General features: G+C 37.5%; 1 protein-coding gene across 4 annotated transcripts in view; it reads right to left on the bottom strand.

Annotated features, from left to right (window-relative positions):
• The window catches only part of NAV3 (neuron navigator 3), a 592,658-nt gene that overhangs the window by 219,775 nt on the left and 346,657 nt on the right, over positions 1-26,226 (bottom strand). For all 4 annotated transcript variants that reach the window (XM_027107085.1, XM_027107086.1, XM_027107087.1 and 1 more), the window contains exons 4-5: positions 7,394-7,466; positions 3,347-3,530 (exon numbers count right to left, since the gene is read on the bottom strand). In XM_027107085.1, the coding sequence (XP_026962886.1) occupies positions 3,347-3,530; positions 7,394-7,466 (257 nt within the window). The remainder of the gene's footprint in view (positions 1-3,346; positions 3,531-7,393; positions 7,467-26,226) is intronic.

Below are 26,226 nucleotides of genomic sequence, written 5' to 3'. Positions count from 1 at the left end.
TGTGGCCTCTCCCGTTGCGGAGCACAGGCTCCGGACGCGCAGGCCCAGCGGCCATGGCTCACGGGCCCAGCCGCTCCGCGGCATGTGGGATCCTCCCGGACCAGGGCACGAACCCGTGTCCCCTGCATCGGCAGGCGGGCTCACAACCACTGCGCCACCAGGGAAGCCCTAGAGGTAAGCTCTTAACAAGGAGATATTCAGTCCTTGAACAGGACACACACAGGCACGCATGCTCGCTCACATGTGCACAAACCCCCCCACACACACTCAAGAGTGGAGAGGAAGCTGAGAAGCCAGAAGAGGAGAGTTTGTTATCCACGTTCTGTGTCTCTTGGTCCACATTTTATTTTCTCTCTTGTATATTTTACTTGTTAACCTTTAGATCAAAATGTCTGTTTAAATGAAAGATGTTCAAATTGACTGAAAACATTTGGGATTATTCTCAAAAGAGTAAAACAAATTAGCAATTCTTAATGTATAAAATAAATATTGTGGAAATTATTGTGGAGTTATGTCAATTTACTTTAAATAAACAAAGAGAACAAAACAAAAATACTCTCATGAAACAATGTGCACTAAAATTATTTTAGGTCTACAGAGAAAAATACAAGAACATTTTTCTGGCTAAATATCCAGAATAATACAGCCACCAGTCATTCAAGCTATCCACTTGGGAAGAGCTTTGGAATCACAGAAAGGCTTCATAAATCATGATTTATGACTCTCATCTCATGTAAATGAAGATAATGTGTCACTGAGATTCTTTTCCATGTTAATTATCTTGGTTCTATTGTATAGACACTTATTCCTTTCCTATGTACACTATCAATACAGGCTTTGAAAAATGCTTAGGTACATTGTTATATTTAAGTTCACATAGATTATAATTCATACACTATTTTACTATGTCAAATCTATACAAATGGAAATAAGTATTAATGTCTGAAATATAACATTCTCCAAAACATAGAATAAATTCTGTTAAAATGAAGACTTGGAGCTCCTCTTTATCATGGTGCTAAGTACTACACTACCTTTAGTACAGTAACTACTCTGCATTTATTAAATTAACAATCCCAAAAGTAATCAAATCCAATTTATCAAAAGAAAAAATTATTTAAGAGTCTATCTCAGAATTAAAGGACACTGGTGAAAAGAATGCTTTTCGTAAGCTAAAAAAAATAAGATAGCTTAAAAAAAATAAGATAGCTCTCCCCAAGATGGTATAAAATGACCATGCCTATTATACATAGGTCTATATTTTAAAATATAATACAGTTTCATAATATCCATGCATATCCAGCAAGAAGAGAAAAAAATTTCCCCCAACGGGTCATAACCACTGAGAAATGTGGGGCAAGAAACTCCACATGGCAGATACAGAAATAGAGTGAGGGAAAGCAATGACAAACGATATCTCATCTCACTTCCAGAGTCAACATCCTTTGCACAATACCACTTTACTTCCTATATTTTTCCAGCTACCATTCTTGTTTCTTGTCCATTCAAATGACTTAAACCAAACTCTAGGAAATATTATTTCTGTCAGTTCTCAAAATCTAGATCTCTTTCTACCAACCACCACTTCCCCAAAAAGATTAATAATAAAAAATATATTTTATTTTTTCTCCTTCTCTATTCTTAAGGAAATCTAAAGAACTTATACTGTAGAGAATGTTTTTTTCACTTTGATTCCTGCACAATTTCACATGACATCACAAAATACCAAGACAAGCTTAAAGAACAGAAGCACATCTGCATTACTTAGTAAAAACAAATATCCCTTATCATTCCATGGCCTTTGTAGTACACTCCATATTTTTTGGTGAAACTGTGATTTTTCTTTATTAATAATTCACTAATGAGTAAAATTTGCCAAAGGAAATGAGTTTACATGGCTGTACAGAGACAGAAACATTGCTTAATGTGAAGTGAGGGATGGTTGACAGATGAAAGAGAAGGGGATTTCTGAGCTGCTGAATATTGACAGTAAGTGGGAAGTGGTTTGTGAATGTATCTTGGAATTTTATGTTAGCTTTCTGAGTCAATACTAATTGCCAAAAACAAACTCAAGGCAAACTGTATTATTAGGTTTTAGGCTTGGCTTCTAAGATGGAAAAAGTTAAATATTTACATATGTGTGATACAGTGTGTATATTTTAGTAGACGATAAAAGAGTATTTTCATATTGGACATTCTCCCTCCTTAAGAAAAATGATCATAGCTATGTATGCCATAGAGCTAATGATCTGATAACCCGAAAATTGATCAGAAACATATGAGTAATTTGCATGAAACCTGTTAACTTAATTACGTTCTGTGATCATTTTTTGATGTGCCAACTTAGCTAGGTTTATTTAGTTCCACTCAACACCAATCTGGGTGTCGCTGTGAAAGCATTTTGTGGATGTGGTTAAAGTCCATAGCAGTTGACTTCAAGTAAGGGAGATAATCCTAGATTATCACTAGGATAGTAGGCCTGACTCACTCCTTGAAAGGTCTTAAAAGTGGGAGTGTGGCCTCCTTGAGAGACGAAATTCCACCAGTTTATAGCGGTTTCAGCTCTTGCTAAGAGTGTCAGCCTGTCTTCCTGCTGGGCTGCCCTCAGGATTTCAGACTTGCCTAGCCAGACCCCATTATCATGTGAATCAATTCTTTAAAATAAATCTGTTTGCACTGTTTCTTACTGATTCTGCTTCTCTAGCTGAATCATGACTGATATAGTTCCAAACTGGAAAAAAGGCAGGAACGAAAGAGTAAAGGAAGCTGCAGTGGTTTGCCAGCACCCCACACCCGCTGTGTCTACATGCACCCACAGACTCAAGTCAGACAAACAATGTGTGTATAGAAACTCACACACACGTATACACGCACGTGCATGCACAGATAATCTCACATCAAAATGGTATGTTCCCAAACACTCAAACTCCTGTGTTTAACAGACCTGAAATTTTTGACAGACGTAACGATTTAATCGATCAAAAGCATCAACCAAAGAAAACTACACAACTGGAGACTAGGATTCAAAAAGCACATTCTAAACAGTAACGTGTAGAAGGAAGGAACTCTGATATACTACTGACAAGAAAGACATTTCACACATTTTCATACAAACCACAATCACCTTCAGAAAACGAACACAAATATTTCACCTAAAAAGTGATAAGTGTTGGTCGTCCAACCAATAGAAAAGTGGTTTTAAATTCTATAACGCTAATCAAAGAATCCCATCACTTTGATACAACTATATAAAGATGTTTTCCAAACTCGCAAACAAAAACTTATTAAAAACAAGCTGTATCAAGAGAAATTCATTCTAAACACATTCCCCGCTTCCCTTCCTTACCTGGACTGCATATCTTGCTGGGTTTTGGCCTGACTGGCTTCTGCCTGAGGGGAGGCGTGGGTGACCCGCTGCTGAAGCTCCACCAAGGACTGGTAATACTGCTGCTGATGATGCTGCTGCTGCTTGTAGCGAGACAAACTGAAAAACAGCCCTAGAATGGCTTTTAAGTTTCCATTTCTTATTTCTGTATCAAGCGGAAAATATAAAAACAGTATCATAGAAAATGATTATTTTTACAAATGAAATTCTAGAAGCAATTCTCTTAGGCTAAATCTACGGAGACAGAAATACAACTTGATTTTCTCAGTCACAGATTTAAGCAAATCTGATTTTCTGAAACACGCTAGCATTTCCAAATAGCTTGGAAATTTCAGGGAGAGAGGGAAGGGATGAAGCGTAGAGAGAACAAAGCTTACTCAAGTGATGTTCTTTGCTGACCCTGAATGACAGTTTTTCTAGAGTTAGTTTCTTCATGGAAATGGATGGGCTGTCAGTCTTGTGCTAATCATTTGGTTTAGCACTCTGCTTCCCTCACAGACACACACAGCTGTTACCAACACGGTGGTGGCTATGAGCTAGAGAAAGAAAGCCACTTAAATGCTGGTTGTCCTACATTATAAATACTGATGCTACGGGTGCACCTCATAATAGCAACTAGATTTATAACTGTTAGCACAATTCTAAATCACCCACCAACCAAGTTATTTTCAAAAATATATGTATATGTCCTCCAAAAAGCAGACTACATCATAGGTATCCATTTTTAATGCTCCAATTCTTTTATTTTTAATTTATGTTACATATTAATAAATATTAAAGATCACCTTACTCGTGACTTTAGATAACATAATTGAATAAATGTAAGTGGAATTCCTAGTTCTAACACATGGGGCTCCTGTGTAAGTTTTTCTAATATTGAATAAAAAATTCAATGCACAAAGTAGGCTACAACATGAGCCTACATTTTCCTCCTGCAGTTATAATTTTAAAATTAGAAAACGAGATGCAAGTAAAGCTTGATATAACGCTACACAACCTATAATCATAATTTAACTGAAACTTGCTATTGGCAATAAAATATATCCTCCTTTGAGGTCAAGGTTTTATGGCTCCTTTTTGGAATTTAGAAACATTAATAAACTACTTAGATTTCTTGCTCTCTGATGGTTTATAATGCCACACACACTATGCCGTGGAATTATTCATATAAAATGAGGCTGAATTGTTATAAGCCCCCAATCTTCCTCACAGGGGTCATAACATATAAGTGTTGGCTTGTTCAATATAAAGCTACAGTGAGAAAGTATTAATTTTCTCCTGTAAACCTGAATGATCTTATTGAAAGAGGTTTTTTTAACTTCTTATTTTATTACTATGCATGTTTAATCAATTTAGAAAATCATTTTGGGCATTCATATATTTTTAGGAGATAAATAAAAAGCAAGAGGTTTATGTTAATAAAAGATATCATGTTACACTCCCTAACACCATACACAAAAATAAACTCAAAATGGATTAAAGACCTAAATATAAGACTGGACACTATAAAACTCTTAGAGGAAAACACAGGCAGAACACTCTATGACATAAATCACAGCAAGATCCTTTTGGACCCACCTCCCAGAGAAATGGAAATAAAAACAAAAATAAGCAAATGGGACCTAATGAAACTTAAAAGCTTTTGCACAGCCAAGGAAACCATAAACAAGACGAAAAGACAACCCTCAGAATGGGAGAAAATATTTGCAAATGAATCAACGGACAAAGGATTAATCTCCAAAATATATAATCAGCTCATGCAGCTCAATATCAAAAAAACAAACAACCCAATCCCAAAATGGGCAGAAGATCTAAATAGACATTTCTCCAAAGAAGACATACAGATTGCCAGCAAACACATGAAAGGATGCTCAGCATCACTAATCATTAGAGAAATGCAAATCAAAACTACAATGAGGTATCACCTCACACCAGTCAGAACGGCCATCATCAAAAAATCTACAAACAATAAATGCTGGAGATGGTGTGGAGAAAAGGAACCCTCTCGCACTGTTGGTGGGAATGTAAATTGATACAGCCACTATGGAGAACAGTATGGAGGTTCCTTAAAAAACTAAAAACAGAACTACCATATGAACCAGCAATCCTACTACTGGGCATATGCCCTGAGAAAACCATAATTCAAAAAGAGTCATGTACCACAATGTTCATTGAAGCCCTATTTACAATAGCCAGGACATGGAACAGCCTAAGTGTCCATCGACAGATGAATGGATAAAGAAGATGTGGCACATGTATACAATGGAATATTACTCAGCCATAAAAAGAAATGAAATTGATGTATTTGTAGTGAAAAGGATGGACCTAGATAGAGTCTGTCATACAGAGTGAAGTAAGGCAGAAAGAGAAAAACAAATACCGTGTGCTAACACATATATATGTAATCTAAAAAAAAAAAAAAAAGGTTCTGAGGAACTCAGGGGCAGGACAGGAATAAAGACGCAGACGTAGAGAATGGACTTGAGGACACGGGTTTGGGAGAGAAGGGTAAGCTGGGATGAAGTGAGAGAGTGGCATTGACATATATACACTACTAAATGTAAAATAGCTAGTGGGAAGCAGCTGCATAGCACAGGGAGATCAGCTTGGTGTTTTGTGACTACATAGAGGGGTAGGATAGAGAGGGTGGGAGGGAGAGGCAAAAGGGAGGGGATATGGGGATATATGTATACGTATAGCTGATTCACTTTGTTATACAGTAGAAAGTAACACAACACTGTAAAGCAGTTATACTCCAACAAAGATGTTTTAAAAAAAAAAGAATATGAAAAAACAAAACAAAGCCAAACAAAAAGATGTCATGTTATACGGAAGAGACATAAAACGAATAAATGGTAACATTTCTCACCAACTTTAACCACTTAGAAAGTAAAGTATTATCCTGGAGGATTTTATCAAATTTTATTCTAAGTTAACAGAACCATGAGTTAGATTTGAACATAAGTTTTTTGCCATTAAATATGTAATTTAAGATTAAACATCATGATGACATATACAGATAAAGGATTAAAGAAATTTAAAATTTAAATAGTGAAGAAAAATTGACAAACGTAAATAATTCTAGTACATGTCCATAATATTTCAGAAGTCACACAATTCCTCTTTTTCCAATGGCAGCAAACTTTGAACAGCTTAGAATTGTCTAATATTTCTACTATCTGTGGGGGAAAAAGGCTTTTCAGAGTAAACTGACTGTAGCAGAAACAAGAAGCAACATAAATTGTCAAAAGTGTTTAATCATAAAATTCTAATTAAAAATGGTTGTTGCTGATACAGATCTCAAAGGACTTGGTATTTCATAACTTTAGCAATTGTTTTTTGTTAATAGTACTAAATTGAAAATTTTGCAAAGGCTTCCTAAAAATATATGTGGAAGAAAAAGAAATGCAGAAAAAAAAATAACAGATCTAGTTTTCTTTTTCCACTTTTCTATATTTCAATGTCAGTGATGATCTTTTAAACATTTAATAATTTTAAGGACTTTACAAAGAACAGTTATTAATACTGTTAGTGCTAATTAAGTAAGAACTCCTGATGACTTATTTAAAATTAACAAATATTTAGACTTGGACTACCAACTTGATCAAATTATAGAATTGTTATTGATAAAATATTTGAGCATTAATTACACTATTTTAACTGTATTTATGTCCATCTACTGTATTTATTATCCAGCATTATCTATCTATCCATCCATCTACTTGAGACTCTACAAACACTACCAACTGGTAATAACATAAAGATATTTTGTTAGTATGTCCCCCTCCCATATACTCGGTAATGTAAAGAACAATTTTGGCAAAATCTGGAACATACCTACATAAGGCGTACATTAATAACCATTGAATTTATGTTTCTATTATTTTGGAAACTTTACTGATTTCCTTTCTTGTATTAGGGGCTATGTACTCCCACTTTACATTTCTAGCATTATAAAAAGTCTTTTACAAACATGGATCCATTTGTGACAACTGTGCTTTTTCTTACCTTCAGCAGATAGACCTTGAACATTTACTCCTCTGGCTGCTAGAAAATTAAGGCAGACATCAACATTTTCAATCTGCAACATGAAAAGCAGTGAAAAAGTAACTTAGAAGGTTATTTTTAAATAAATAAATGAGCTAGAATGAAGCCAGAGAGAAAGATAAAGAAAGAATGAATATTTTACATTCATTTCATACTAGAGATCTTTAACCAGAGTTTAACTAGAATTATTTTGGCTAACTGCAGAATGAATATAAAGATTGCATTGTCCGATTTAGTACTTACAAACAATTCATAAAGGCCTGACCAAGAATGGCATTCTTACAGATTAGCAACCCACCTACTTAACATAAAACCAGACTGATTTTGTGCTTCACAAACAAGTCTCAACTAAAGTATCCAAATAGGAGGAGACTCCTGTTTCTGTGAGTTAGAATACTAGGATGTGGGTAACTGAGATTCGAACAGTAATATTTGGTAAGTATGCCAAAAGATAAGGGTTGATATACATGAAAGAAATGAAGCATATTTTCATCCTAAATCATAGAAATTCTTTATTTTAAAAACTGTATTTGTACTTCTACAGTTGCTAATTCTCTGCTTAAATATAGGTATTGCCTTTGTAATTTAAAAGAGTGATGCCACTGCTTTTGAACAGTTCCTTGCAACATGATAGCCAGTGATTAACCATTTAGGGTGAGAAGCAAAAAAAAAAAAAAAAAGACTAATTTATGTTAATTCATGGGTTGATTTCAGTATTAGTTATGGCATTATGTAGCAAAGTTAAATAGCTAAGACTTTTTAAAAGAATGTAGGAAACTAGAAAGTTCCAGTTCTTTGTGAGTCATCTCCCTGGGTTTTGTGGTATTCCATAAATCTTGAAATTCTAAAGTAAATAAGAGATTTAAAGTTAATACTTGGCAAGGTACTGTTTTCTGTCTTATTAAATTCTCATCAAAAGCTATGCAGGAGGACATACAAAGTTTTGCCAATGTCCTCTTTAGCTGAGCTTCATAGGAAGGTCAAAATGTCTGTTAAAGAAAATAAAAAGAAAAAAATATATTCCAGAATCTGTCTTTATAAAATGGACAACTGTTTACGTTCCTTTTTAAATGTAATTTTGTGCAAAATTAAAGTAATAATATCCAATGAGAGGTTCTTTACTTCAAAATGATTGCAGCCAAGGTATACACATTTGCTTTGAGAAAAAAATAACTTCTTGATTCGTTTCAAAATAAGTTTTACTGAAAGAATGATAGAGTTGAAGACGCTGAATGTTACATGACCAAGTGGACCTTCTCTTTCTACTTGTCAACGTCTGAATACCCAAAAAACCTATGGTTCTGGAATCCACTTCAAATTCTTTCTTTCACATTTCACTTTGCTATTAGAAAATAAGATAACATAAAGGAAAGAAAAAGAAAAGTGTAACAAACAGAAGATACTACTGTGTCTACCCAGTGTGTTCTTTAAAAAAATTTTTTTCAGGTTGATTAAAAATAAAAGATGCCAAATAATTATTGTGGCCTAATATTAAGACAGAGAATTGAGCTGAGTATTTTTGAATGTTTGCTGCAACAATTATTATTGATATTATTAATTTTACACCAATTATATGAATTTTATAGAAAGTAAGATTTCTGGCCCAAATATATATAATTTACTGCAAAGTGTATTTTTATTATACATAAACAGATTAGTTCATTGGAAGACCAAGAAAATATTCATGAACTGTGTCTGTAATTAAGTGTAAAATGGCTTTTTTGGCCATACAGAATAAAAAATAAAACTGCTATCTAGATTGGGTATTAGAGACAAACAACTCTCTCTCAATATGCACCATAAATTAGAAAGGGAAATTAAAAGGGTCCTAGTAGAGGAAAGAAAAAAATACTCAAAATATACCTTACATTCCTTTCATATCTATTTATCAGAAGCATTCAACCTTTTGTAATAGTCCTTTACAGTCATTCACTATGAGCACCAACAATTTGAGGTAGTTAATTCTGTTTCCCATCTTACTATAGCAGGTAAGTAACAGCAATAGAATAAGTACTTGAATACAAAATCTCCAGTATGACTATTAAAGGATAGTTCATTACACTTTATTTATTCACCAATTTTTGTTTGGTCATAATTAATTTTCCAACAATGTAACAACATAACAAACATAACTTAAGAAAATAATATCCTCTCCCTACCTAACTCCAAAGTCATCTATAAATTCAATCATGCTTGTTGGTACTACTTACATTTTTTACCCAGCGATGTTATAATAAAAGAAAATGGCTATGAGAAATGTTGTTAAATGTCATTTATATGTTTAGTTTCCTTGTCAGAGGCATACTCTAAAATAATTTGAGAATACTTTCTACCTACATAATAATATTATTTTGGTTAATGATTATTTTTATTTTAATAAATTTGAGACATTAGTTTCTCAAAATTCCTGCTTTAAAATAATAGATTATCCCCTCACATTTCCCAGTTAAATATCTATAAATACTGTTTTAGTTCCTAATTTTTCTGTCATGTCAAACCTCAACTGTTGTTTGAACTAAAAACCTCCAAACATTTTTGAAATCCTAAACAGATAAAAGTGATTTTGCCATCAAATTTATCCAATTAACTGAAGTGAGTTTTATTTTTTCTCAGTATTATTTGAATCATATATCAAATAAGCTATCAAAATTCAAACTGTAATTTTAACAGCTAATAATTTGGGTCAATTTTTAATTAGAATAATTTCATGTACTTAATAAACTAATAAACAACCCAATGCACAGTTACCTAAATATAATGGAAACAAAAGTTTCATAGATCAGTACTTACACTTGCTACATGAAATCGCTTGTGATGCTTTCTGCTAATAACATTGTCTTCTCTTTTCATTAATTAATTAATGCTTTTTAATCTGTATTTAAATATTGGTTAAAATCCACTAGATGAATTTCAGGATCCATTGATGGACAGTAATCCACAATTTGAAAAACACTGCCCTGAAAAGACCAGAGTATTGACACATCTACCGTACCTTTTCTTTTGGGGGGTGGGGGTGGGCATTATACTCAATGACTAATCAGAAAGTGGAAAATTATCCTCACAAGCGAAGTCTCTGCATGGATTTAATTACATCAGTTAACTGGTGCAAAACAAAAACAAAATATTCAAAATACTGGTTATATAATCACATAGTTAATTTTTAGGATGTGTTTAAAAATGGCGCCCTTCTGTTCAAAATCTGAAAAAGAATTTTAACTCTTTTCAATCCCTTTTGTCTAGATACCAAATCATTTTGAAAAGGAAAGCAACTGAGTTGAAATTTGAGTCAATCTTTCATAAGCAATCAGTTATTTGACCAAATTTAAACAACTATTTCAAAATTACTAGGTTATTTAACAAAGTCAATCATTTCTTGATCTCTCTCTCCTCACTCCCTCTATTTGGTTTGCGGGTAAATAGAGATGTTTGTTGAGTTTTCATAGTTTTATTTATTTATTTGTTCATTCAGTTTCTTTTTGTTTTTGTTTTTTTTTTTTTATGAAGACACGGGTTTAGCGAAGCTCTAAGCCTCTGAGAGACAAGAACTGAATTTTGTTGACTCGTGCACCTTTGGCAGCCTAGCATGGTGTTTGGTGTCTGATAGATGCACAGTACATACTTGAGGAAGAAGGGAGGAAAGGAGTGTTGGCCAATTGGTCCTTGTATTTTTGGAAAAAATGAATCCAAGAAAAAAAAAAGAGAGACAGAGATAGAGACAGAGGAAGACAGAGAGTCATTTGATCCAGCGGCTACATGTTATATTCTCTTTGGGATCTTTTAAAATATACTACTTCCCTGTGTCTGACCCCAGACAATAAGAATCAGAAATTCTGTGAGTTGGGATTGGACATCAGTTTGTTTTCAAATTTTAGCTCCTAATCTCATCTTTAGTCTACCCTCATCTTTACAGATTAAGCAACTGACCTCCAGAGAAAGTCTCACATAAAGATGAGCAGGGCTTCCCTGGTGGCGCAGTGGTTGAGAGTCCGCCTGCCGATGCAGGGGACACGGGTTCGTGCCCCGGTCCGGGAAGATCCCACATGCCATGGAGCGGCTGGGCCCGTGAGCCATGGCCGCTGAGCCTGCGCGTCCGGAGCCTGTGCTCCGCAACGGGAGAGGCCACAACAGTGAGAGACCCGCGTACGGAAAAAAAAAAAAAAAAAAAAAAAGATGAGCAAAGGAAGCTAACAAAAGAGTATATACTATATGATGCTCAATTTATGAAATTCAAGATCAAGACTAAACAATGAAAACAGACATTAGAATAGTGATGAACTTTAGAGGGGTACAGTCTGGAAAGTGGCACAAGGGGAACAGACATGCTAGAAGTATCCTTTGTTTTGATCTGAGTGGTGAGTACACAGATGTAGAGATATTTAAAATCTATCAGCTATATATTTAAGACTAGAGTATTTTATACACTTTTTATGTTTGCTTTACCTCAAATTCTATTAGAGTATTTATACTCTTCTATGTATGTTTTACTTAAATTAAAAATAAAAATAAAATGATTGGTCCCTCGCTTTGTTGAGAATAGACTCCAGGCATATAAAGATAGAAGTACGGAAACGCATCAGGTAGCTCATGCAAGTAATTCAAGTGAAAGATGATAGTGTTTCAGACAATGGTGGCAGCAGCGAGGTGATGAGAAAGGATCACCTGGATCCGAAAGGAGCAGATTCTGGATATACTTTGAAGGAATCTAATGGGAAGGTGTGGCACATAAGAGAGAGCAGTCAAGGATGACGCCAAGGTTTCTGGCCTCGGTAGCCAGGTGGATGACATCTCCAGCCATAAGATGGGAAAAGCCACAGACAGATACAAGGGGTTAATTTCTGGACCTGTTATCTAGTCTCTTAGACACCCAAATGGATGTACAGGCCTTTAGACACACAATCTGGAGTTCAACTGAGAGGTTTTGGAACAGAGATCTAAATTTCAGGGTTATCCTCATACAGAAGGTAATTAAAGCCATGGGGCTAGATTAAATCACGAAGGGCGTGTAGCTATAAAAGAGAAGAGGAACAAACAGTGGGCCTGAGGAGACTCACTGGAAAGAAGAGGAGGAACCAACAGAGGAAGTGGAGGAAAAGCAACCAGTGACATGTCACGCAAATTAGGAGAGTATGGGACACAGAAAAGCACCTGAAGAAAGTACATTAACTCCAACGGAGACATGAGCTCTAGCTAAAGCAGCTGGTAAGTAAGATGAGAACTAAGAACTGACTCTTAGATTTAGGATTAAATAAATCAACTGACAAAAGCCTCAATCCTACTATTCCCGGCCTCTCATGCTTGCTGGCACTTGGGCTCTCTCTTTCTCTCTCTCTCTCCCTCTCTGTATATGTATACACACATAGAGAGAGTAAGAGTACCTTAGGCATGCTATCAACAATTGTTGAGGGAATGAATTAACTACACAGGGATAAAATGATGTTTTATGCCTAGATTATTCAAATAAAAAAAGACATAAACAATACTTTATAATACTATTAATAATCAAATTTAGCGTTATCTGCCCAGGCAACTTAGACTTCTGCAGCATCCTAAGCTTCTCCTCTCTAATGCTCATCACACTCATCTACACTGGAGGGATCCAGCATCTCCCCTCTCCCATTTACCCTTCTATGGGAACTTGTTGACATTATATTTTAGGATTGATAGAAATAAATAATTTAAAAGAATTTCCAAAATTGAGGAGCCCATAAAGATCATCTTATCTGACCCTTTTAAATTAAATAATGAGATGAGAAACAGGTAATATACATCATTACTCAGAGGACCCAATGAAACTGCACATAACTATGTACATAGTACAATGCACTGCACATAGTAAGAACTCTAATAAACTCAAGAATAAAAAAGTAGCTGTGATTACTGTAACAGTCTTTAATATTAATAGCAGGTGGGCCTCCCTGGTGGCACAGTGGTTGGGAGTCTGCCTGCCAATGCAGGGGACACAGGTTTGAACCCTGGTCCGGGAGGATCCCGCCTGCCACGGAGCAGATGAGCCCATGTGTCACAGCTGCTGAGCCTGCGCTCTAGAGCCCTGCGAGCCACAGCTACTGAAGCCCGCGGGCCACATCTGCTGAGGCCTGCGCGCCTAGAGCCCGTGCTCCTCAATGGGATAAGCCACCGCAATGAGAGGCCCGCGCACCGCAGCGAGGAGTGGCCCCCGTTCGCTGCAACTGGAGGGGGCCCGCGCACAGCAATGAAGACCCAACACAGCCAAAAATAATAAGTAAATAAAATAAATTAAAAAAAAATTAATAGCAGGTGGTAGTGGTATAAAATAGCATCATAGCACCTTTTGCTTTTGGTATTACAGCAATTTTTCTGAGAATTATCCACACTGCACAAAACCTGCTTTCCAAACTTTTAATTCAACAGTTTGCACACTTTGCTACACATTAGAATCGCCTGATGAACTTTAAATGTATACATGCCCAATTTACACCATCATCAGTTAAATAAGAATGTCTGTGGAGAGCAGTTATCAAAAACTGTTCAAAGTCCCCAGGTGATTCCAGTTTGCAGCAATGCCTGGAAAACAAAGCTTCCACCTATGCTCTTCAAAGAAAGTAACTGAATATAATTTCAATTTACCCCACGTGCATGCAAGAATTGCACTGTTCACACTGCAGCACTATATTGTCTTTTGTGTATTTGAACCATTATACTATATAATTCATGTGTTTTATACTTATTCCTTTGGTATTAAAATATATATTTGCCTTTGTAGTAGTAATACAAAGAAATCCGTTCTGTTCTTTGGACACCCCATTTCTCATTTGGCTCAGGTAACACTCATATCTGCAGCTCATGGACAACTCCCAGGACTTTTACTTGCCTATTTTATGTCTTGCACTATTTCTTGGGTCCTTCTGTCTGTGGCTTACATTTTATTGGCATGGAACACCTACGTTGCCTCTCTTTTTCCTGCTAAACTTGAGGATGGCTAAATAACTATAAAAATATTGACTGTATACTGAAAATAAAACCAACAGTTTCTAAATTCTAGATACAATCAATACTTTCAGAAGTTTTAAAATGTTTGGGAGTTAAAAAAAAAAAATGTTTGGGCACACTGAGCCTTCAGGCTTTTGGATTGTATGAAAATAATGTTATCACAGTGGCCGAAACCAAAACACAGTTTTTCTAGAGTAAATAAGTAAATTGATCACTGCGTGTTTTTTTTAATTGAAGATACTAAATAAATTCAACAGAAGTTGATTCATATTTTTAGACATGAATAATTTCTATAACCAATATTAGTATCTTAAGCAATACCATTTAATTTTATGTTCAATAAATCAAACCATTCACTGATTCATCATTTTTTAAATTATTTTTATTTTTTAGTTTTGGTTTTCAAATTTTTTTTACCATCTTTATTGGAGTATAATTACTTTACCATGTTGTGTTAGCTTCTGCTGTATAACAAAGTGAATCAGCTCTATGTACACATATATCCCCATATCCCCTCCCTCTTGCCTCTCCCTCCCACCCTCTCTATCCCACCCCACTAGGTGGTCACGAAGCACTGAGCTGATCTCCCTGTCCTATGCAGCTGCTTCCCACTAGCTTTCTATTTTACATTTGGTAGTGTGTATATGTCAGTGCCACTCTCTCACTTCATCACAGTTTACCCTTTCCCCGCAAACCCAGGGGGGTATTTTTTAGATTCCATATTTATGTGTTGGCACACAGTATTTGTTTTTCTCTTTCTGACTTACTTCACTCTGTATGACAGACTCTAGGTCCATCCACCTCACTACAAATATATCAATTTCATTTCATTTTATGGCTGAGTAATATTCCATTGTATATATATACCATGTCTTCTTTATCCATTCATCTGTCGATGGACACGTAGGCTGCTGCCATGTCCTCCTGGCTATTGTAAATAGGGCTTCAATGAACATTTTGGTACATGACTCTTCTTGAATTATGTTTTTCTCACGGTATATGCCCAGTAGTAGGATTGCTGGGTCATATGGTAGTTCTGTTTTTTTTTTTTTTGCGGTACGCGGGCCTCTCACTGCTGTGGTCTCTCCCGTTGCGGAGTACAGGCTCTGGACGCGCAGGCTCAGCGGCCATGGCTCACGGGCCCAGCCGCTCCACGGCATGTGGGATCTTCCTGGACCGGAGCACGAACCCGTTTCCCCTGCATCGGCAGGCGGACTCTCAACCACTGCGCCACCAGGGAAGGCCCTGCTTTTAGCTTTTTAAGGAACGTCCATACTGTTTTCAATAGTGGCGTTATCAATCCACATTCCCACCAACAGTGAAAGAGGGTTCCCTTTTCTCCAAACCCTCTCCAGCATTTATTGTTTGTAGATTTTTTGACGATGGCCGTTCTGACCAGTGTGAGGTGATACCACATTGTAGTTTTGATTTGCATTTCTCTAATGATTAGTGATGTTGAGCACCCTTTCATGTGTTTGCTGGCAATCTGTATATGTTCTTTGGAGAAATGTCTATTTAGATATTCTGCCCATTTTTGGATTGGGTTGTTTGTTTTTTTGATATTGAGCTGCATGAGCTGCTTGTATATTTTGGAGATTAATCCTTTGTCAGTTGCTTCGTTTGCAAATATTTTCTCCCATTCTGAGGGCTGTCTTTTTGTCTTGTTTATGGTTACCTTGGCTGTGCAAAAGTTTTTAAATTTCATTAGGTCCCATTTGCTTATTTTTGTTTTTATTTCTCTAGGAGATGGGTCAAAAAGGATCTTGCTGTGATTTATGTCAAAGAGTGTTCTTGGGCTTCCCTGGTGGCGCAGTGATTGAGAGCCCGCCTGCCGATGCAGGGGACACAGGTTCGTGCCTTGGTCTGAGAAGATCCCGCATGCCGCGGAGCGGCTAGGCCCATGAGCCATGGCCGCTGAGCCTGTGTGTCCGGAGCCTGTGCTCCGCAACAGGAGAGGCCACAACAGTGAGAGGCCCGTGTACTGCAAAAAAAAAAAAAAAAAAGTGTTTTTCCTATGTTTTCCTCTAAGAGTTTTATAGTGTCTGGCCTTATATTTAGGTCATTAACCCATTTTGATTTTATTATTGTGGATGGTGCTATGAAGTGCTCTAATTTCATTCTTTTACATGTATCTGTCCAGTTTTCCAAGCACCACTTATTGAAGAGGCTGTTTTTTCTCCATTGTATATTCTTGCCTCCTTTGTCAAAGATAAGATGATCATTTGTGCATGGGTTTATATCTGGGCTTTCTCTCCTGTTCCATTGATCTTTATTTCTGTTTTTCTGCCAGTACCATATTGTCTTGATTACTGTAGTTTTGTAGTATAGTCTGAAGTTAGGGAGGCCGATTCCTCCAGCTCCATTTATCTTTCTCAAGATTGCTTTGGCTGTTCAGGGTCTTTTCTGTTTCCATACAAATTGTGAAATTTTTTTTTCTAGTTCTGTGAAAAATGCCATTGGTAGTTTGATAGTGATTGCACTGAATATGCAGATTGCTTTGGGTAGTATAGTCATTTTCACAATGTTGATTCTTCCAATCCAAGAACATGGTATATCTCTCCATCTGTCTGTATCGTCTTTAATTTCTTTCATCAGTGTCTTATAGTTTTCTGCATACAGGTCTTTTGTCTCCTTAGGTAGGTTTATTCCTAGGTATTTTATGCTTTTCGTTGCAATGGTAAATGGGAGCGTTTCCTTAATTTCTCTTTCAGATTTTTCATCATTACTGTATAGGAAAGCATGAGATTTCTGTGCATTAATTTTGTATCCTGCTGCTTTACCAAGTTCACTGATTAGCTCTGGTAGTTTTCTGGTAGAGTCTTTAGGATTCTCTATGTATAGTATCATGTCACTTGCAAACAATGACAGCTTTACTTCTTCTTTTCTGATTTGGATTCCTTTTATTACTTTTTCTTCTCTGATTGCTATGGCTAAAATTTCCAAAACTGAGTTGAATAACAGTGGTAAGAGTGGGCATCCTTGTCTTGTTCCTGGTTTTAGAAGAAATGGTTTCAGTTTTTCACCACTGAGAATGATGTTGGCTGTGGGTTTGTTGTATATGGCCTTTATTATGTTGAGGTAAGTTCCCTCTATGCCTACTTTCTGGAGAGTTTTTATCATAAATCGGTGTTGAATTTTGGCAAAAGCTTTCTCTGCATCTACTGAGATTATCATATGGTTTTTATCCATCAGTTTGTTAATATGATGTATCACATTGATTGATTTGTGTATACTGAAGAATCCTTGCCTTCCTGGGATAAACCCCACTTGATCATCGTGTATGATCCTTTTGATGTGCTGTTGAATTCTGTTTGCTAGTATTTTATTGAGAATTTTTGCATCTATGTTCATCAGTGATATTGGCCTGTAGTTTTCCTTTTAGGTGACATCTTTGGTTTTGGCATCAGGGTGATGGTGGCCTCGTACAATGAGTTTGGGAGTGTTCCTCCCTCTGCTACATTTTGGAAGAGTTTGAGAAGGATAGGTGATAGCTCTTCTCTAAAAGTTTGACAGAATTCGCCTGTGAAGCCATGTGGTCCAGGGCTTTTGTTTATTGGAAGATTTTTATTCACAGTTTCAATTTCAGTGCCTGTGACTGGTCTCTTTATATTTTCTATTTCTTCCTGGTTCAGTCTCGGAAGGTTGTGCTTTTCTAAGAATTTGTCCATTTCTTCCAGGTTGTTCATTTTATTGGCATAGAGTTGTTTGTAGTAATCTCTCATGACCCTTTGTATTTCTACAGTGTCAGTTGTTACTTCTCCTTTTTCATTTCTAATTCAATTGATTTGAGTCTTCTCCCTTTCTTTTTTGATGCGTCTGGCTAATGTTTTATCAATGTTGTTTACCTTCTCAAAGAACCAGCTTTTAGTTTTATTGATCTTTGCTATTGTTTCCTTCATTTCTTTTTCACTTATTTCTGATCTGATCTTTATGATTTCTTTCCTTCTGCTAACTTTGGATTTTTTTTTGTTCTTCTTTCTCTAATTGCTTTAGGTGTAAGGTTAGGTTATCTGAGATGTTTCATGTTTCTTGAGCTAGGATTCTACTACTATAAACTTCCCTCTTAGAACTGCTTTTGCTGCTTCCCATAGGTTTTGGGTCTTCTTTCACTGCCATTTGTTTCTAGGTATTTTTTGATTTCCTCTTTGACTTCTTCAGTGATCTCTTGGTTATTTAGTAGCATATTGTTTAGCCTACATGTGTTTGTATTTTTAGTTTTTTTTTCCCTGGAATTGATATCCAGTCTCATAGCATTGGGGTCAGAAAAAGACATTTGATACGATTTCAATTTTCTTAAATTTAACAAGGCTTCATATGTGATCCAAGTTATGATCTATCCTGGAGAATGTTCCATAAGCACTTGAGAAGAAAGGGTATTCTGTTGTTTTTGGATGGAGTGTCCTGTAAATATCAATTAAATCCGTCTTGTTTAATATGTCATTTAAAGCTTGTGTTTCCTTATTTATTTTCATTTTGGATTATGTGTCCATTGGTGAAAGTGGGGTGTTAAAGTCCCCTACTATGACTGTGTTACTGTCGATTTCCCCTTTTATGGCTATTAGCATTTGCCTTATGTATTGAGGTGCTCCTATGCTGGGTGCATAAATATTTACAATTGTTGTATCTTCTTGGATTGATCCCTTGATCATTATGTAGTGTCCTTCTCTGTCTCTTGAAATAGTTTTTATTTTAAAGTCTATTTTGTCTGATATGAGAATTGCTACTCCAGCTTTCTTCTGATTTCCATTTGCAGGGAATATCTTTTTCCATCCCCTCACTTTCAGTCTGTATGTGTCTCTAGGTCTGAAGTGGGTCTCTTGTAGACAGCATATATACTGGTCTTCTTTTTGTATCCATTCAGCCAGTCTATGTCTTTTGGTTGGAGCATTTAATCCATTTACATTTAAGGTAATTATGTATGTTCCTATTACCATTTTCTTAATTGTTTTGGGTTTGTTTTTGTAGGTCTTTTCCTTCTCTTGTGTTTCCTGCCTAGAGAAGTTCCTTTAGCACTTTTTGAAAGCTGGATTTGTGGTGCTGAATTCTCTTAACTTTTGCTTGCCTGTAAAGCTTTTAATTTCTCCATTGAATCCGAATGAGATCCTTGCTGGGTAGAATAATCTTGGTTGTAGGTTTTTCCCTTTCATCACTTTAAATATATTCTGCCACTCCCTTCTGGCTTGCAGAGTTTCTGCTGAAAGTTCAGCTGTGAACCTTATGGAGAGTCCCTTGTATGTTATTTGTTGCCTTTCCCTTGCTGCTTTTAACATTTTTTCTTTTTAATTTTTGATAGTTTGATTAATATGTGTCTTGGTGTGTTTCTCCTTGGATTTATCCTGTATGGAACTCTCTGTGCTTCCTGGACTTGACTATTTCCTTTCCCACATTATGGAAGTTTTCAACTATAATCTCTTCAAATATTTTCCAGACCCTTTCTTTTTCTCTTCTTCTTCTGGGATCCCTAAAATTCAAATGTTGGTGTGTTTAATGTTGTCCCAGAGGTCTCTGAGACTGTCCTCAATTCTTTTTCTTCATTCTGCTCTGTGGTAGTTACTTCCACTATTTTATCTTCCAGGTCACTTATCCATTCTCCTGCATCAGTTATCCTGCTATTCATTCCTTCTAGAGAATTTTAAATTTCATTTATTGTGTTGTTCATCATTGTTTGTTTGCTCTTTAGTTCTTCTAGGTCCTTGTTAAACATTTCTTGTATTTTCTCCATTCTATTTCCAAGATTTTGGATCATCTTTACTATCATTACTGCAAATTCTTTTTCAGGTAGACTGCCTATTTCCTCTCATTTGTTTTGTCTGGTGGGTTTTTACCTTGCTCCCCCTCATCTGCTGCATATTTCTCTGTCTTCCCATTTTTCTTAAATTACTGTGTTTGGGGTCTCCTTTTCACAGGCTGAAGGTTCTTAGTTACTGTTTTTTTTGGTGTCTGCCCCCTGTGGGTAAGGTTGGTTCAACGGCTTGTGTAGGCTTCCTGGTGGAGGGGACTGGTGCCCGTGTTGTGGTGGGTGGGGCTGGATCTTGTCTTTCTGGTGGGCAGGGCCACGTCTGGTGGAGTGTTTTGGGGTGTCTGTGAACTTGGTATGATTTTAGGCAGCATCTCTGCTAATGGGTGGAGTTGTGTTCCTGTCTTGCTAGTTGTTAACATGGGGGGGTCCAGCATTGGAGCTTGCTGGCCGTTGGGTGGAGCTGGGTCTTAGCGTTGAGATGGAGATCTTTGGGGGAGCTCTCATCGACTGATATTACGTGGGGCCATGAGGTGTCTGGTGGTCCAGTGTCCTGGACTCGGCTCTCCCACCTCAGAGGCTCAGGCCTGACATCAGGCTGGAGCACCAAAACCCTGTCAGGCACACAGCTCAGAAGAAAAGGGAGGAAGGAAGAAAGAAAAAAAATAAAAAAATAAACAAAATAAGTTAAAATAAAAAATATTTAAATAAATAAATACATTCATAAATAAAATAAGAAGAGAGCAACCAAACCAATAAACAAATCCACCAATGATAACAAGCGCTAAAAACTATACTAAGGTAAACGTAAGAATCAAAAACAAGTCAGTCACAGACAGCAAACCCCAAGTCTGCAGTTGCTCCCAAAGTCCACCTCCTCAATTTTGGGATGATTTGTTGTCTATTCAGGTATTCCACAGATGCAGGGTACCTCAAGTTGCTTGTGGAGATTTAATCCGCTGCTCCTGAGGCTGCTGTGAGATTTCCCTTTCTCTTCTTTGTTCACACAGCTCCTGGAGTTCAGCTTTGGTTTTGACCCCACCTCTGCATGTAGTTTGCCCTCAGGCATCTGTTCCCACCCAGATAGAAGGGGGTTAAAGCAGCGGCTGATTAGGGGGCTCTGGCTCACTTAGGCCGGGGGGTAGGGAGGGCTACAGAATGCAGGGCAAGCCTGCGGCTGCAGAGGCCAGCATGACGTTGCAATAGCCTGAGGTGCGCCGTGTGTTCTCCCGGGTAAGTTGTCCCTGGATCATGGCACCCTGGCAGTGGTGGGCTGCACAGTCTCTCGGGGGTGTTTGGATAATGACATGTGCTTGCACACAGGCTTCTTGGTGGTGGCAGCAGCAGCCTTATCATCTCATGCCCGTCTCTGGTGTCCACGCTGATAGCCTCGGCTCGCACCAGTCTCTGGAGCGCATTTAGGCAGTGCTCTGCCTTCTGTGGGCAGACAGGGAAGGAATCCCCTCTCCTCGCGCACCCCGAAACAATGGTCTCTTGCTTCTTAGGCAGGTCCAGACTTTTTCCCGGACTCCCTCCCGGGTAGCTGTGGCGCACTAGCCCCCTTCAGGCTGTGTTCATGCAGCCAACCCCAGTCCTCTCCCTGGGGTCTGACCTCCGAAGCCCAAGCCTCAGCTCCCAGCCCCCGCCTGCCCCGGCAGGTGAGCAGACAAGCCTCTCGGGCTGGTGAGTGCTGGTCAGCACCGATCCTCTGTGCAGAAATCTCTCCACTTTGCCCTCTGCACCCCTGTTGCTGCGCTCTCCTCCATGGCTCTGACGCTTCCCTCCCGCCCACCCCCTGTCTTCACCAGTGAAGGGGCTTCCTAGTGTGTGGAAACCTTTCCTCCTTCACAGCTCCCTCCCAGAGGTGCAGGTCCTGTCCCTATTTTTTGTCTCTGTTTTTTCTTTTGCCCTACCCAGGTACGTGGGGAGTTTCTTACCTTTTAGGGAGGTCTGAGGTCTTCTTCCAGCGTTCAGTAGGTGTTCTGTAGGAGCTGTTCCACGTGTAGATGTATTTTTGATGTATTTGTGGGGACGAAAGTGATCTCTATGTCTTACTCCTCTGCCATCTTGAAGGTCTCCAATTCATCATTTATTAAACTTACTTTATGCCTGGAATTGTACTTGGTGCTACAGATATAAATTTCAAGATATAGCCACTATTCTCGTATATTCTAAAGAGCATTGATTTCTTTCCAGTATTTTCCACTATTCCCACAAAGAATGGGAGTCATTTTTCAGAGATTTGATTGTCTGACTTCATAATTGTACATTTATCTTGACCCTTATGAACTTGCTCAGTATGAACATGGCTAATTGTTAAATCACAAATTGGATTTCAAATGAGGAAAACAAGAGTTTTCATTATCTTCACTTATGAAAACTCTAAACAGTCATCATTGTATGCATGCTTTCAAATATTTTTTAAACCTGAGGGTCAATATGTGTTCTCAACATATTAAACGCAGACTGTGTATTGCATATATTTGGACTTACTCATTTCAGTGTTGAATGAAGTAGTCCAAAAAAGAGTAGTGTTTTTAATTAGCACAACTCTTTTCTTTTTTCCACTGTCTACAAGAGACTTACTTTATTTATTTATTTTTTATTGGTGTATAGTTGTTTTACAATGTTGCGTTAGTTTCTACTGTACAGTGGAATTCCCTGTGCTATACAGCAGGTTCTCATTAGTTATCTGTTGTATACATATTAGTGTATAGTGTATATATGTCAATCCCAATCTCCCAATTATTGAACTCATGAACTTTAAGTGGCACATTTGATGCCACCCATCCTTTTAGTATTTTTACTACAAAACTAGGATAATCTGTTTTGGAAGATGTAATTGGAGGCATCTTTCACAATATTAACAAAATTATGCCTTGCCTATTCATAGGTTTCTTTCATTTTTACTTACGGATATTTAATGGAAATTACATTCTGAGTGTGATTAGTATCAAATGAGATCAGTTTGTGATTAAATTTTAACCATGGCACCAACACTTAACAACAAGTAATCAATTCATTCAGCCACTATTGACTGTTTATTATGGGCAAACAGCTCTACTAGATGGTTAAAGGATGTAAAAATGACTATAAGGTCTTTGCCTTTATGAGCTTTGTGAGCTGTAAAATAGCTGAAGAGATGAAAAAAGATTCATAAATCACCATTACACAAGGCGTAACAGTCCAAAAAAGAATTATAGAGAACACTATAAGGCAGTGAAGAGAATGGATTTATCAGTTTTCACTATGGATCTGGTGAAAGCTTCAAAGAAGAAGTGTCATTTGGATGGCCAGGAGAAGTCTGATTCTGAGAAGGTTAGACAAGCTTCAGAAGGGGGAGCAGCCATGCCCAGCAGAGCAGCTTAGAGCAACACACAACTGCTCAAGAGGATGCCTGAAAACAGACCATGCCAGCCTTTCCTTTCTGCAATTATGTTTACAGAGCTGAATTCGGCCTGGAACTGAAAAGGCTCTGATGCCCCCTGGGATCCTAAAACCACTGCAATATAAAAAGTTAAATAATTGTAAAACAGGTAGTAGGCATAATATTTCAAAGACTGAGTTCTCTCTATAGACACAATGCAGCCTGGTTAGGGCATGTTTGAGGTACTGCTGTGTGAATCATACACAGAGAATGTGTAGAAGAATATAAAGCAAACGTAACTTTCATTCTCTCCAATGGTAAGTTCTTTTGGGACCTGTGCTATTTTTAATTAACGATTCTTCCTATTTTTCATGATAAACATACACTGCTAGTATCATTATATACATTAATTACATTTGATTTCAACCAAAAATAAATAGATACGATGGCTCAGTTTGAGCAAAACCCCATCCTATCATAAAATTCAAATAATTATATAGATTTTAGCCAAAGATTTTAATATAACTCTTTCAAATATAAATGTTTGAAGAATTAAAGTAAAATGCAACAGTGTTTTTGCATTGGTTAAATATTCTTAAGATGTTTGCTTTCATTCACTCCATAATGATTATTTATTCATTGAGACATGTCCAAGCCCTTAAAAATATATATAGTCTCACAGGAGAGATAATTCCAATGTAATGTGATGAATGTTATAATCAGAGAAACACAGACTCCTAAAGAAGCATGCAGAACAGGCTATTCATGATCAGAGGTAAAGGGACCAGGAAAGGAGAAAGTTATTAGTAACTAAGACTTCTCTATCATGGTTACGAAGATACCTTCTTCTGAAGTTGCCATAATTATAGCATTTTTCCAATGACAAAAGTGTTGATCAGAGAATTAAACTGAGATGTTCAAGGATACACAGAGAGAATATGTGAAAAACAGAGCCTGTATCATTAACTCCCACATTTTTTTTTTCTGCTTCAAGGGAAGCCTGAGCTAGTCCCTGAAAGGTTAGGAAGGGCTAACCAAATAACAGGATTTGGGGTGAAGTGAACCCAAAGAAGGAGCAATATGTGAACTGCTCAGGGTTGAGAAACACCATTAGTTAAGGGACTGGGGAATTCAGAATAGCCAGGAATATTAAGAGTTGAACCCCACTTAAATCTTTCTCCACAACATCTTTGTTTATCAATGCGAAAACAGGCCCCTCCAAAGGCTGGTGGCCTTCAGTAGGTTTCAAGAAACTATGCTGGAGGAGAGAACAGCCAGAAAGACTCCAGGAAAAAGTATCTTGAGATCTGGAAAATCTAGCAGCAGAAGACGAGGCCATAGAGATAAACAGGGGCTAGATGTGGAACATCTTCCACGTCTTGCTAAGGGCCTGGGCTTGATAGTAGAGCTCAGGGCACTAATGGTGTGTCTGATGCGAAAGAAATGGTCAGCGTTGCACTGAAGATATCTATTTTATATAACCACACAGTATATACATAGGCTTATAGATAGAAATTAATAAAAGTTTCACAAGTCAATTTCTACCCATTCTATCTGCAATGCACTCTGATTTTTAAAAAGTCTATTTTAGTGTATTTAATTTTAATATGTCATTTGTAAAATATTAACTTCATAACACACTAGGTGAACAGGCTTCACTGTGAGGAACTGGACACTACATGTCAAGAAGAGAAGCACGGGAAATGGTTTGAAAGCCACTTTTTCCTTCACCACTTAACCCAGCACAGGAAGGGAGTTCATACACAGTTTTTGTTGTTGTTGTTGTTGTTGTTGTTTTGCGGTACGCGGGCCTCTCACTGTTGTGGCCTCTCCCGTTGCAGAGAACATGCTCCAGATGCGCAGGTTCAGTGGCCACGGCTCACGGGCCCAGCCGCTCTGAGGCACGTGGGATCCTCCCGGACCAGGGCACGAACCCGTGTCCCCTGCATCGGCAGGCGGACTCTCAACCACTGCGCCACCAGGGAAGCCCCATACACAGCTTTAAGCATGGGTGTTATTTACTGCAAATGCAAAACGCTTTTTTCATCTTTACCATAGACTCTGGTAAATTTGATATTATTTTGGCCATTCAGTAGAGGCTTAGAAATGACATACTTTGTACAAGTTTATGCAATTAATAAATAGCAGAGCCAGAATTCAAACTCAACCCTGTCAGTCTCCAATGAAATCACCATTTCTGCTACATTATGCTTTCTACCACTATAATTCAGACATTCTGACTGAGCCATTTCCAGCTTCTGACTCAAGCTCTCTACATGATTGACAGGCAGTTAGGATACAGGCCTGGCACAAGATAGGTGCTCCATAAATATGTGGTTGAATGTAAGGATGAAATTGTGTCATGTGAAAGGAAGGACAGAAAGAGTATGCAAAATCTATTTGTTCCATCCATATTCTAAGTTCATAAGGTTTAAATGATTCCAAATTATTTCACAACTAACCAATGCATTTTTATCTCCTGGTAGATGAACATACAGAATGACTGATGTGGCCACAAGCCAAGGAACGCTGGCAGCCATCAGAAGCTGGAATGGGCAAGGAATGGATTCCCCCTACAGCCTCTGGAGGAAGCACAGGACTGCTGAAGCCTTGATTTTGGCCCTGTGATACTGATTGCAGACTTCTGGCATCCAAACAGTGAGAGATTAAAGTTCTACTGTTTGAAGCCACCACATCTGTGATAATTTGTTATAGCAGTCA

This window comes from Aethalodelphis obliquidens, unplaced genomic scaffold (genome assembly GCF_003676395.1).
Source record: "Aethalodelphis obliquidens isolate GAN/ISIS:26980383/991018 unplaced genomic scaffold, ASM367639v1 scaffold8, whole genome shotgun sequence".
Taxonomy (NCBI): domain Eukaryota; kingdom Metazoa; phylum Chordata; class Mammalia; order Artiodactyla; family Delphinidae; genus Aethalodelphis; species Aethalodelphis obliquidens.
The sequence above is the reverse complement of the archived record's forward strand: the minus strand, read 5'-3'. Positions and strand labels throughout refer to the sequence as shown.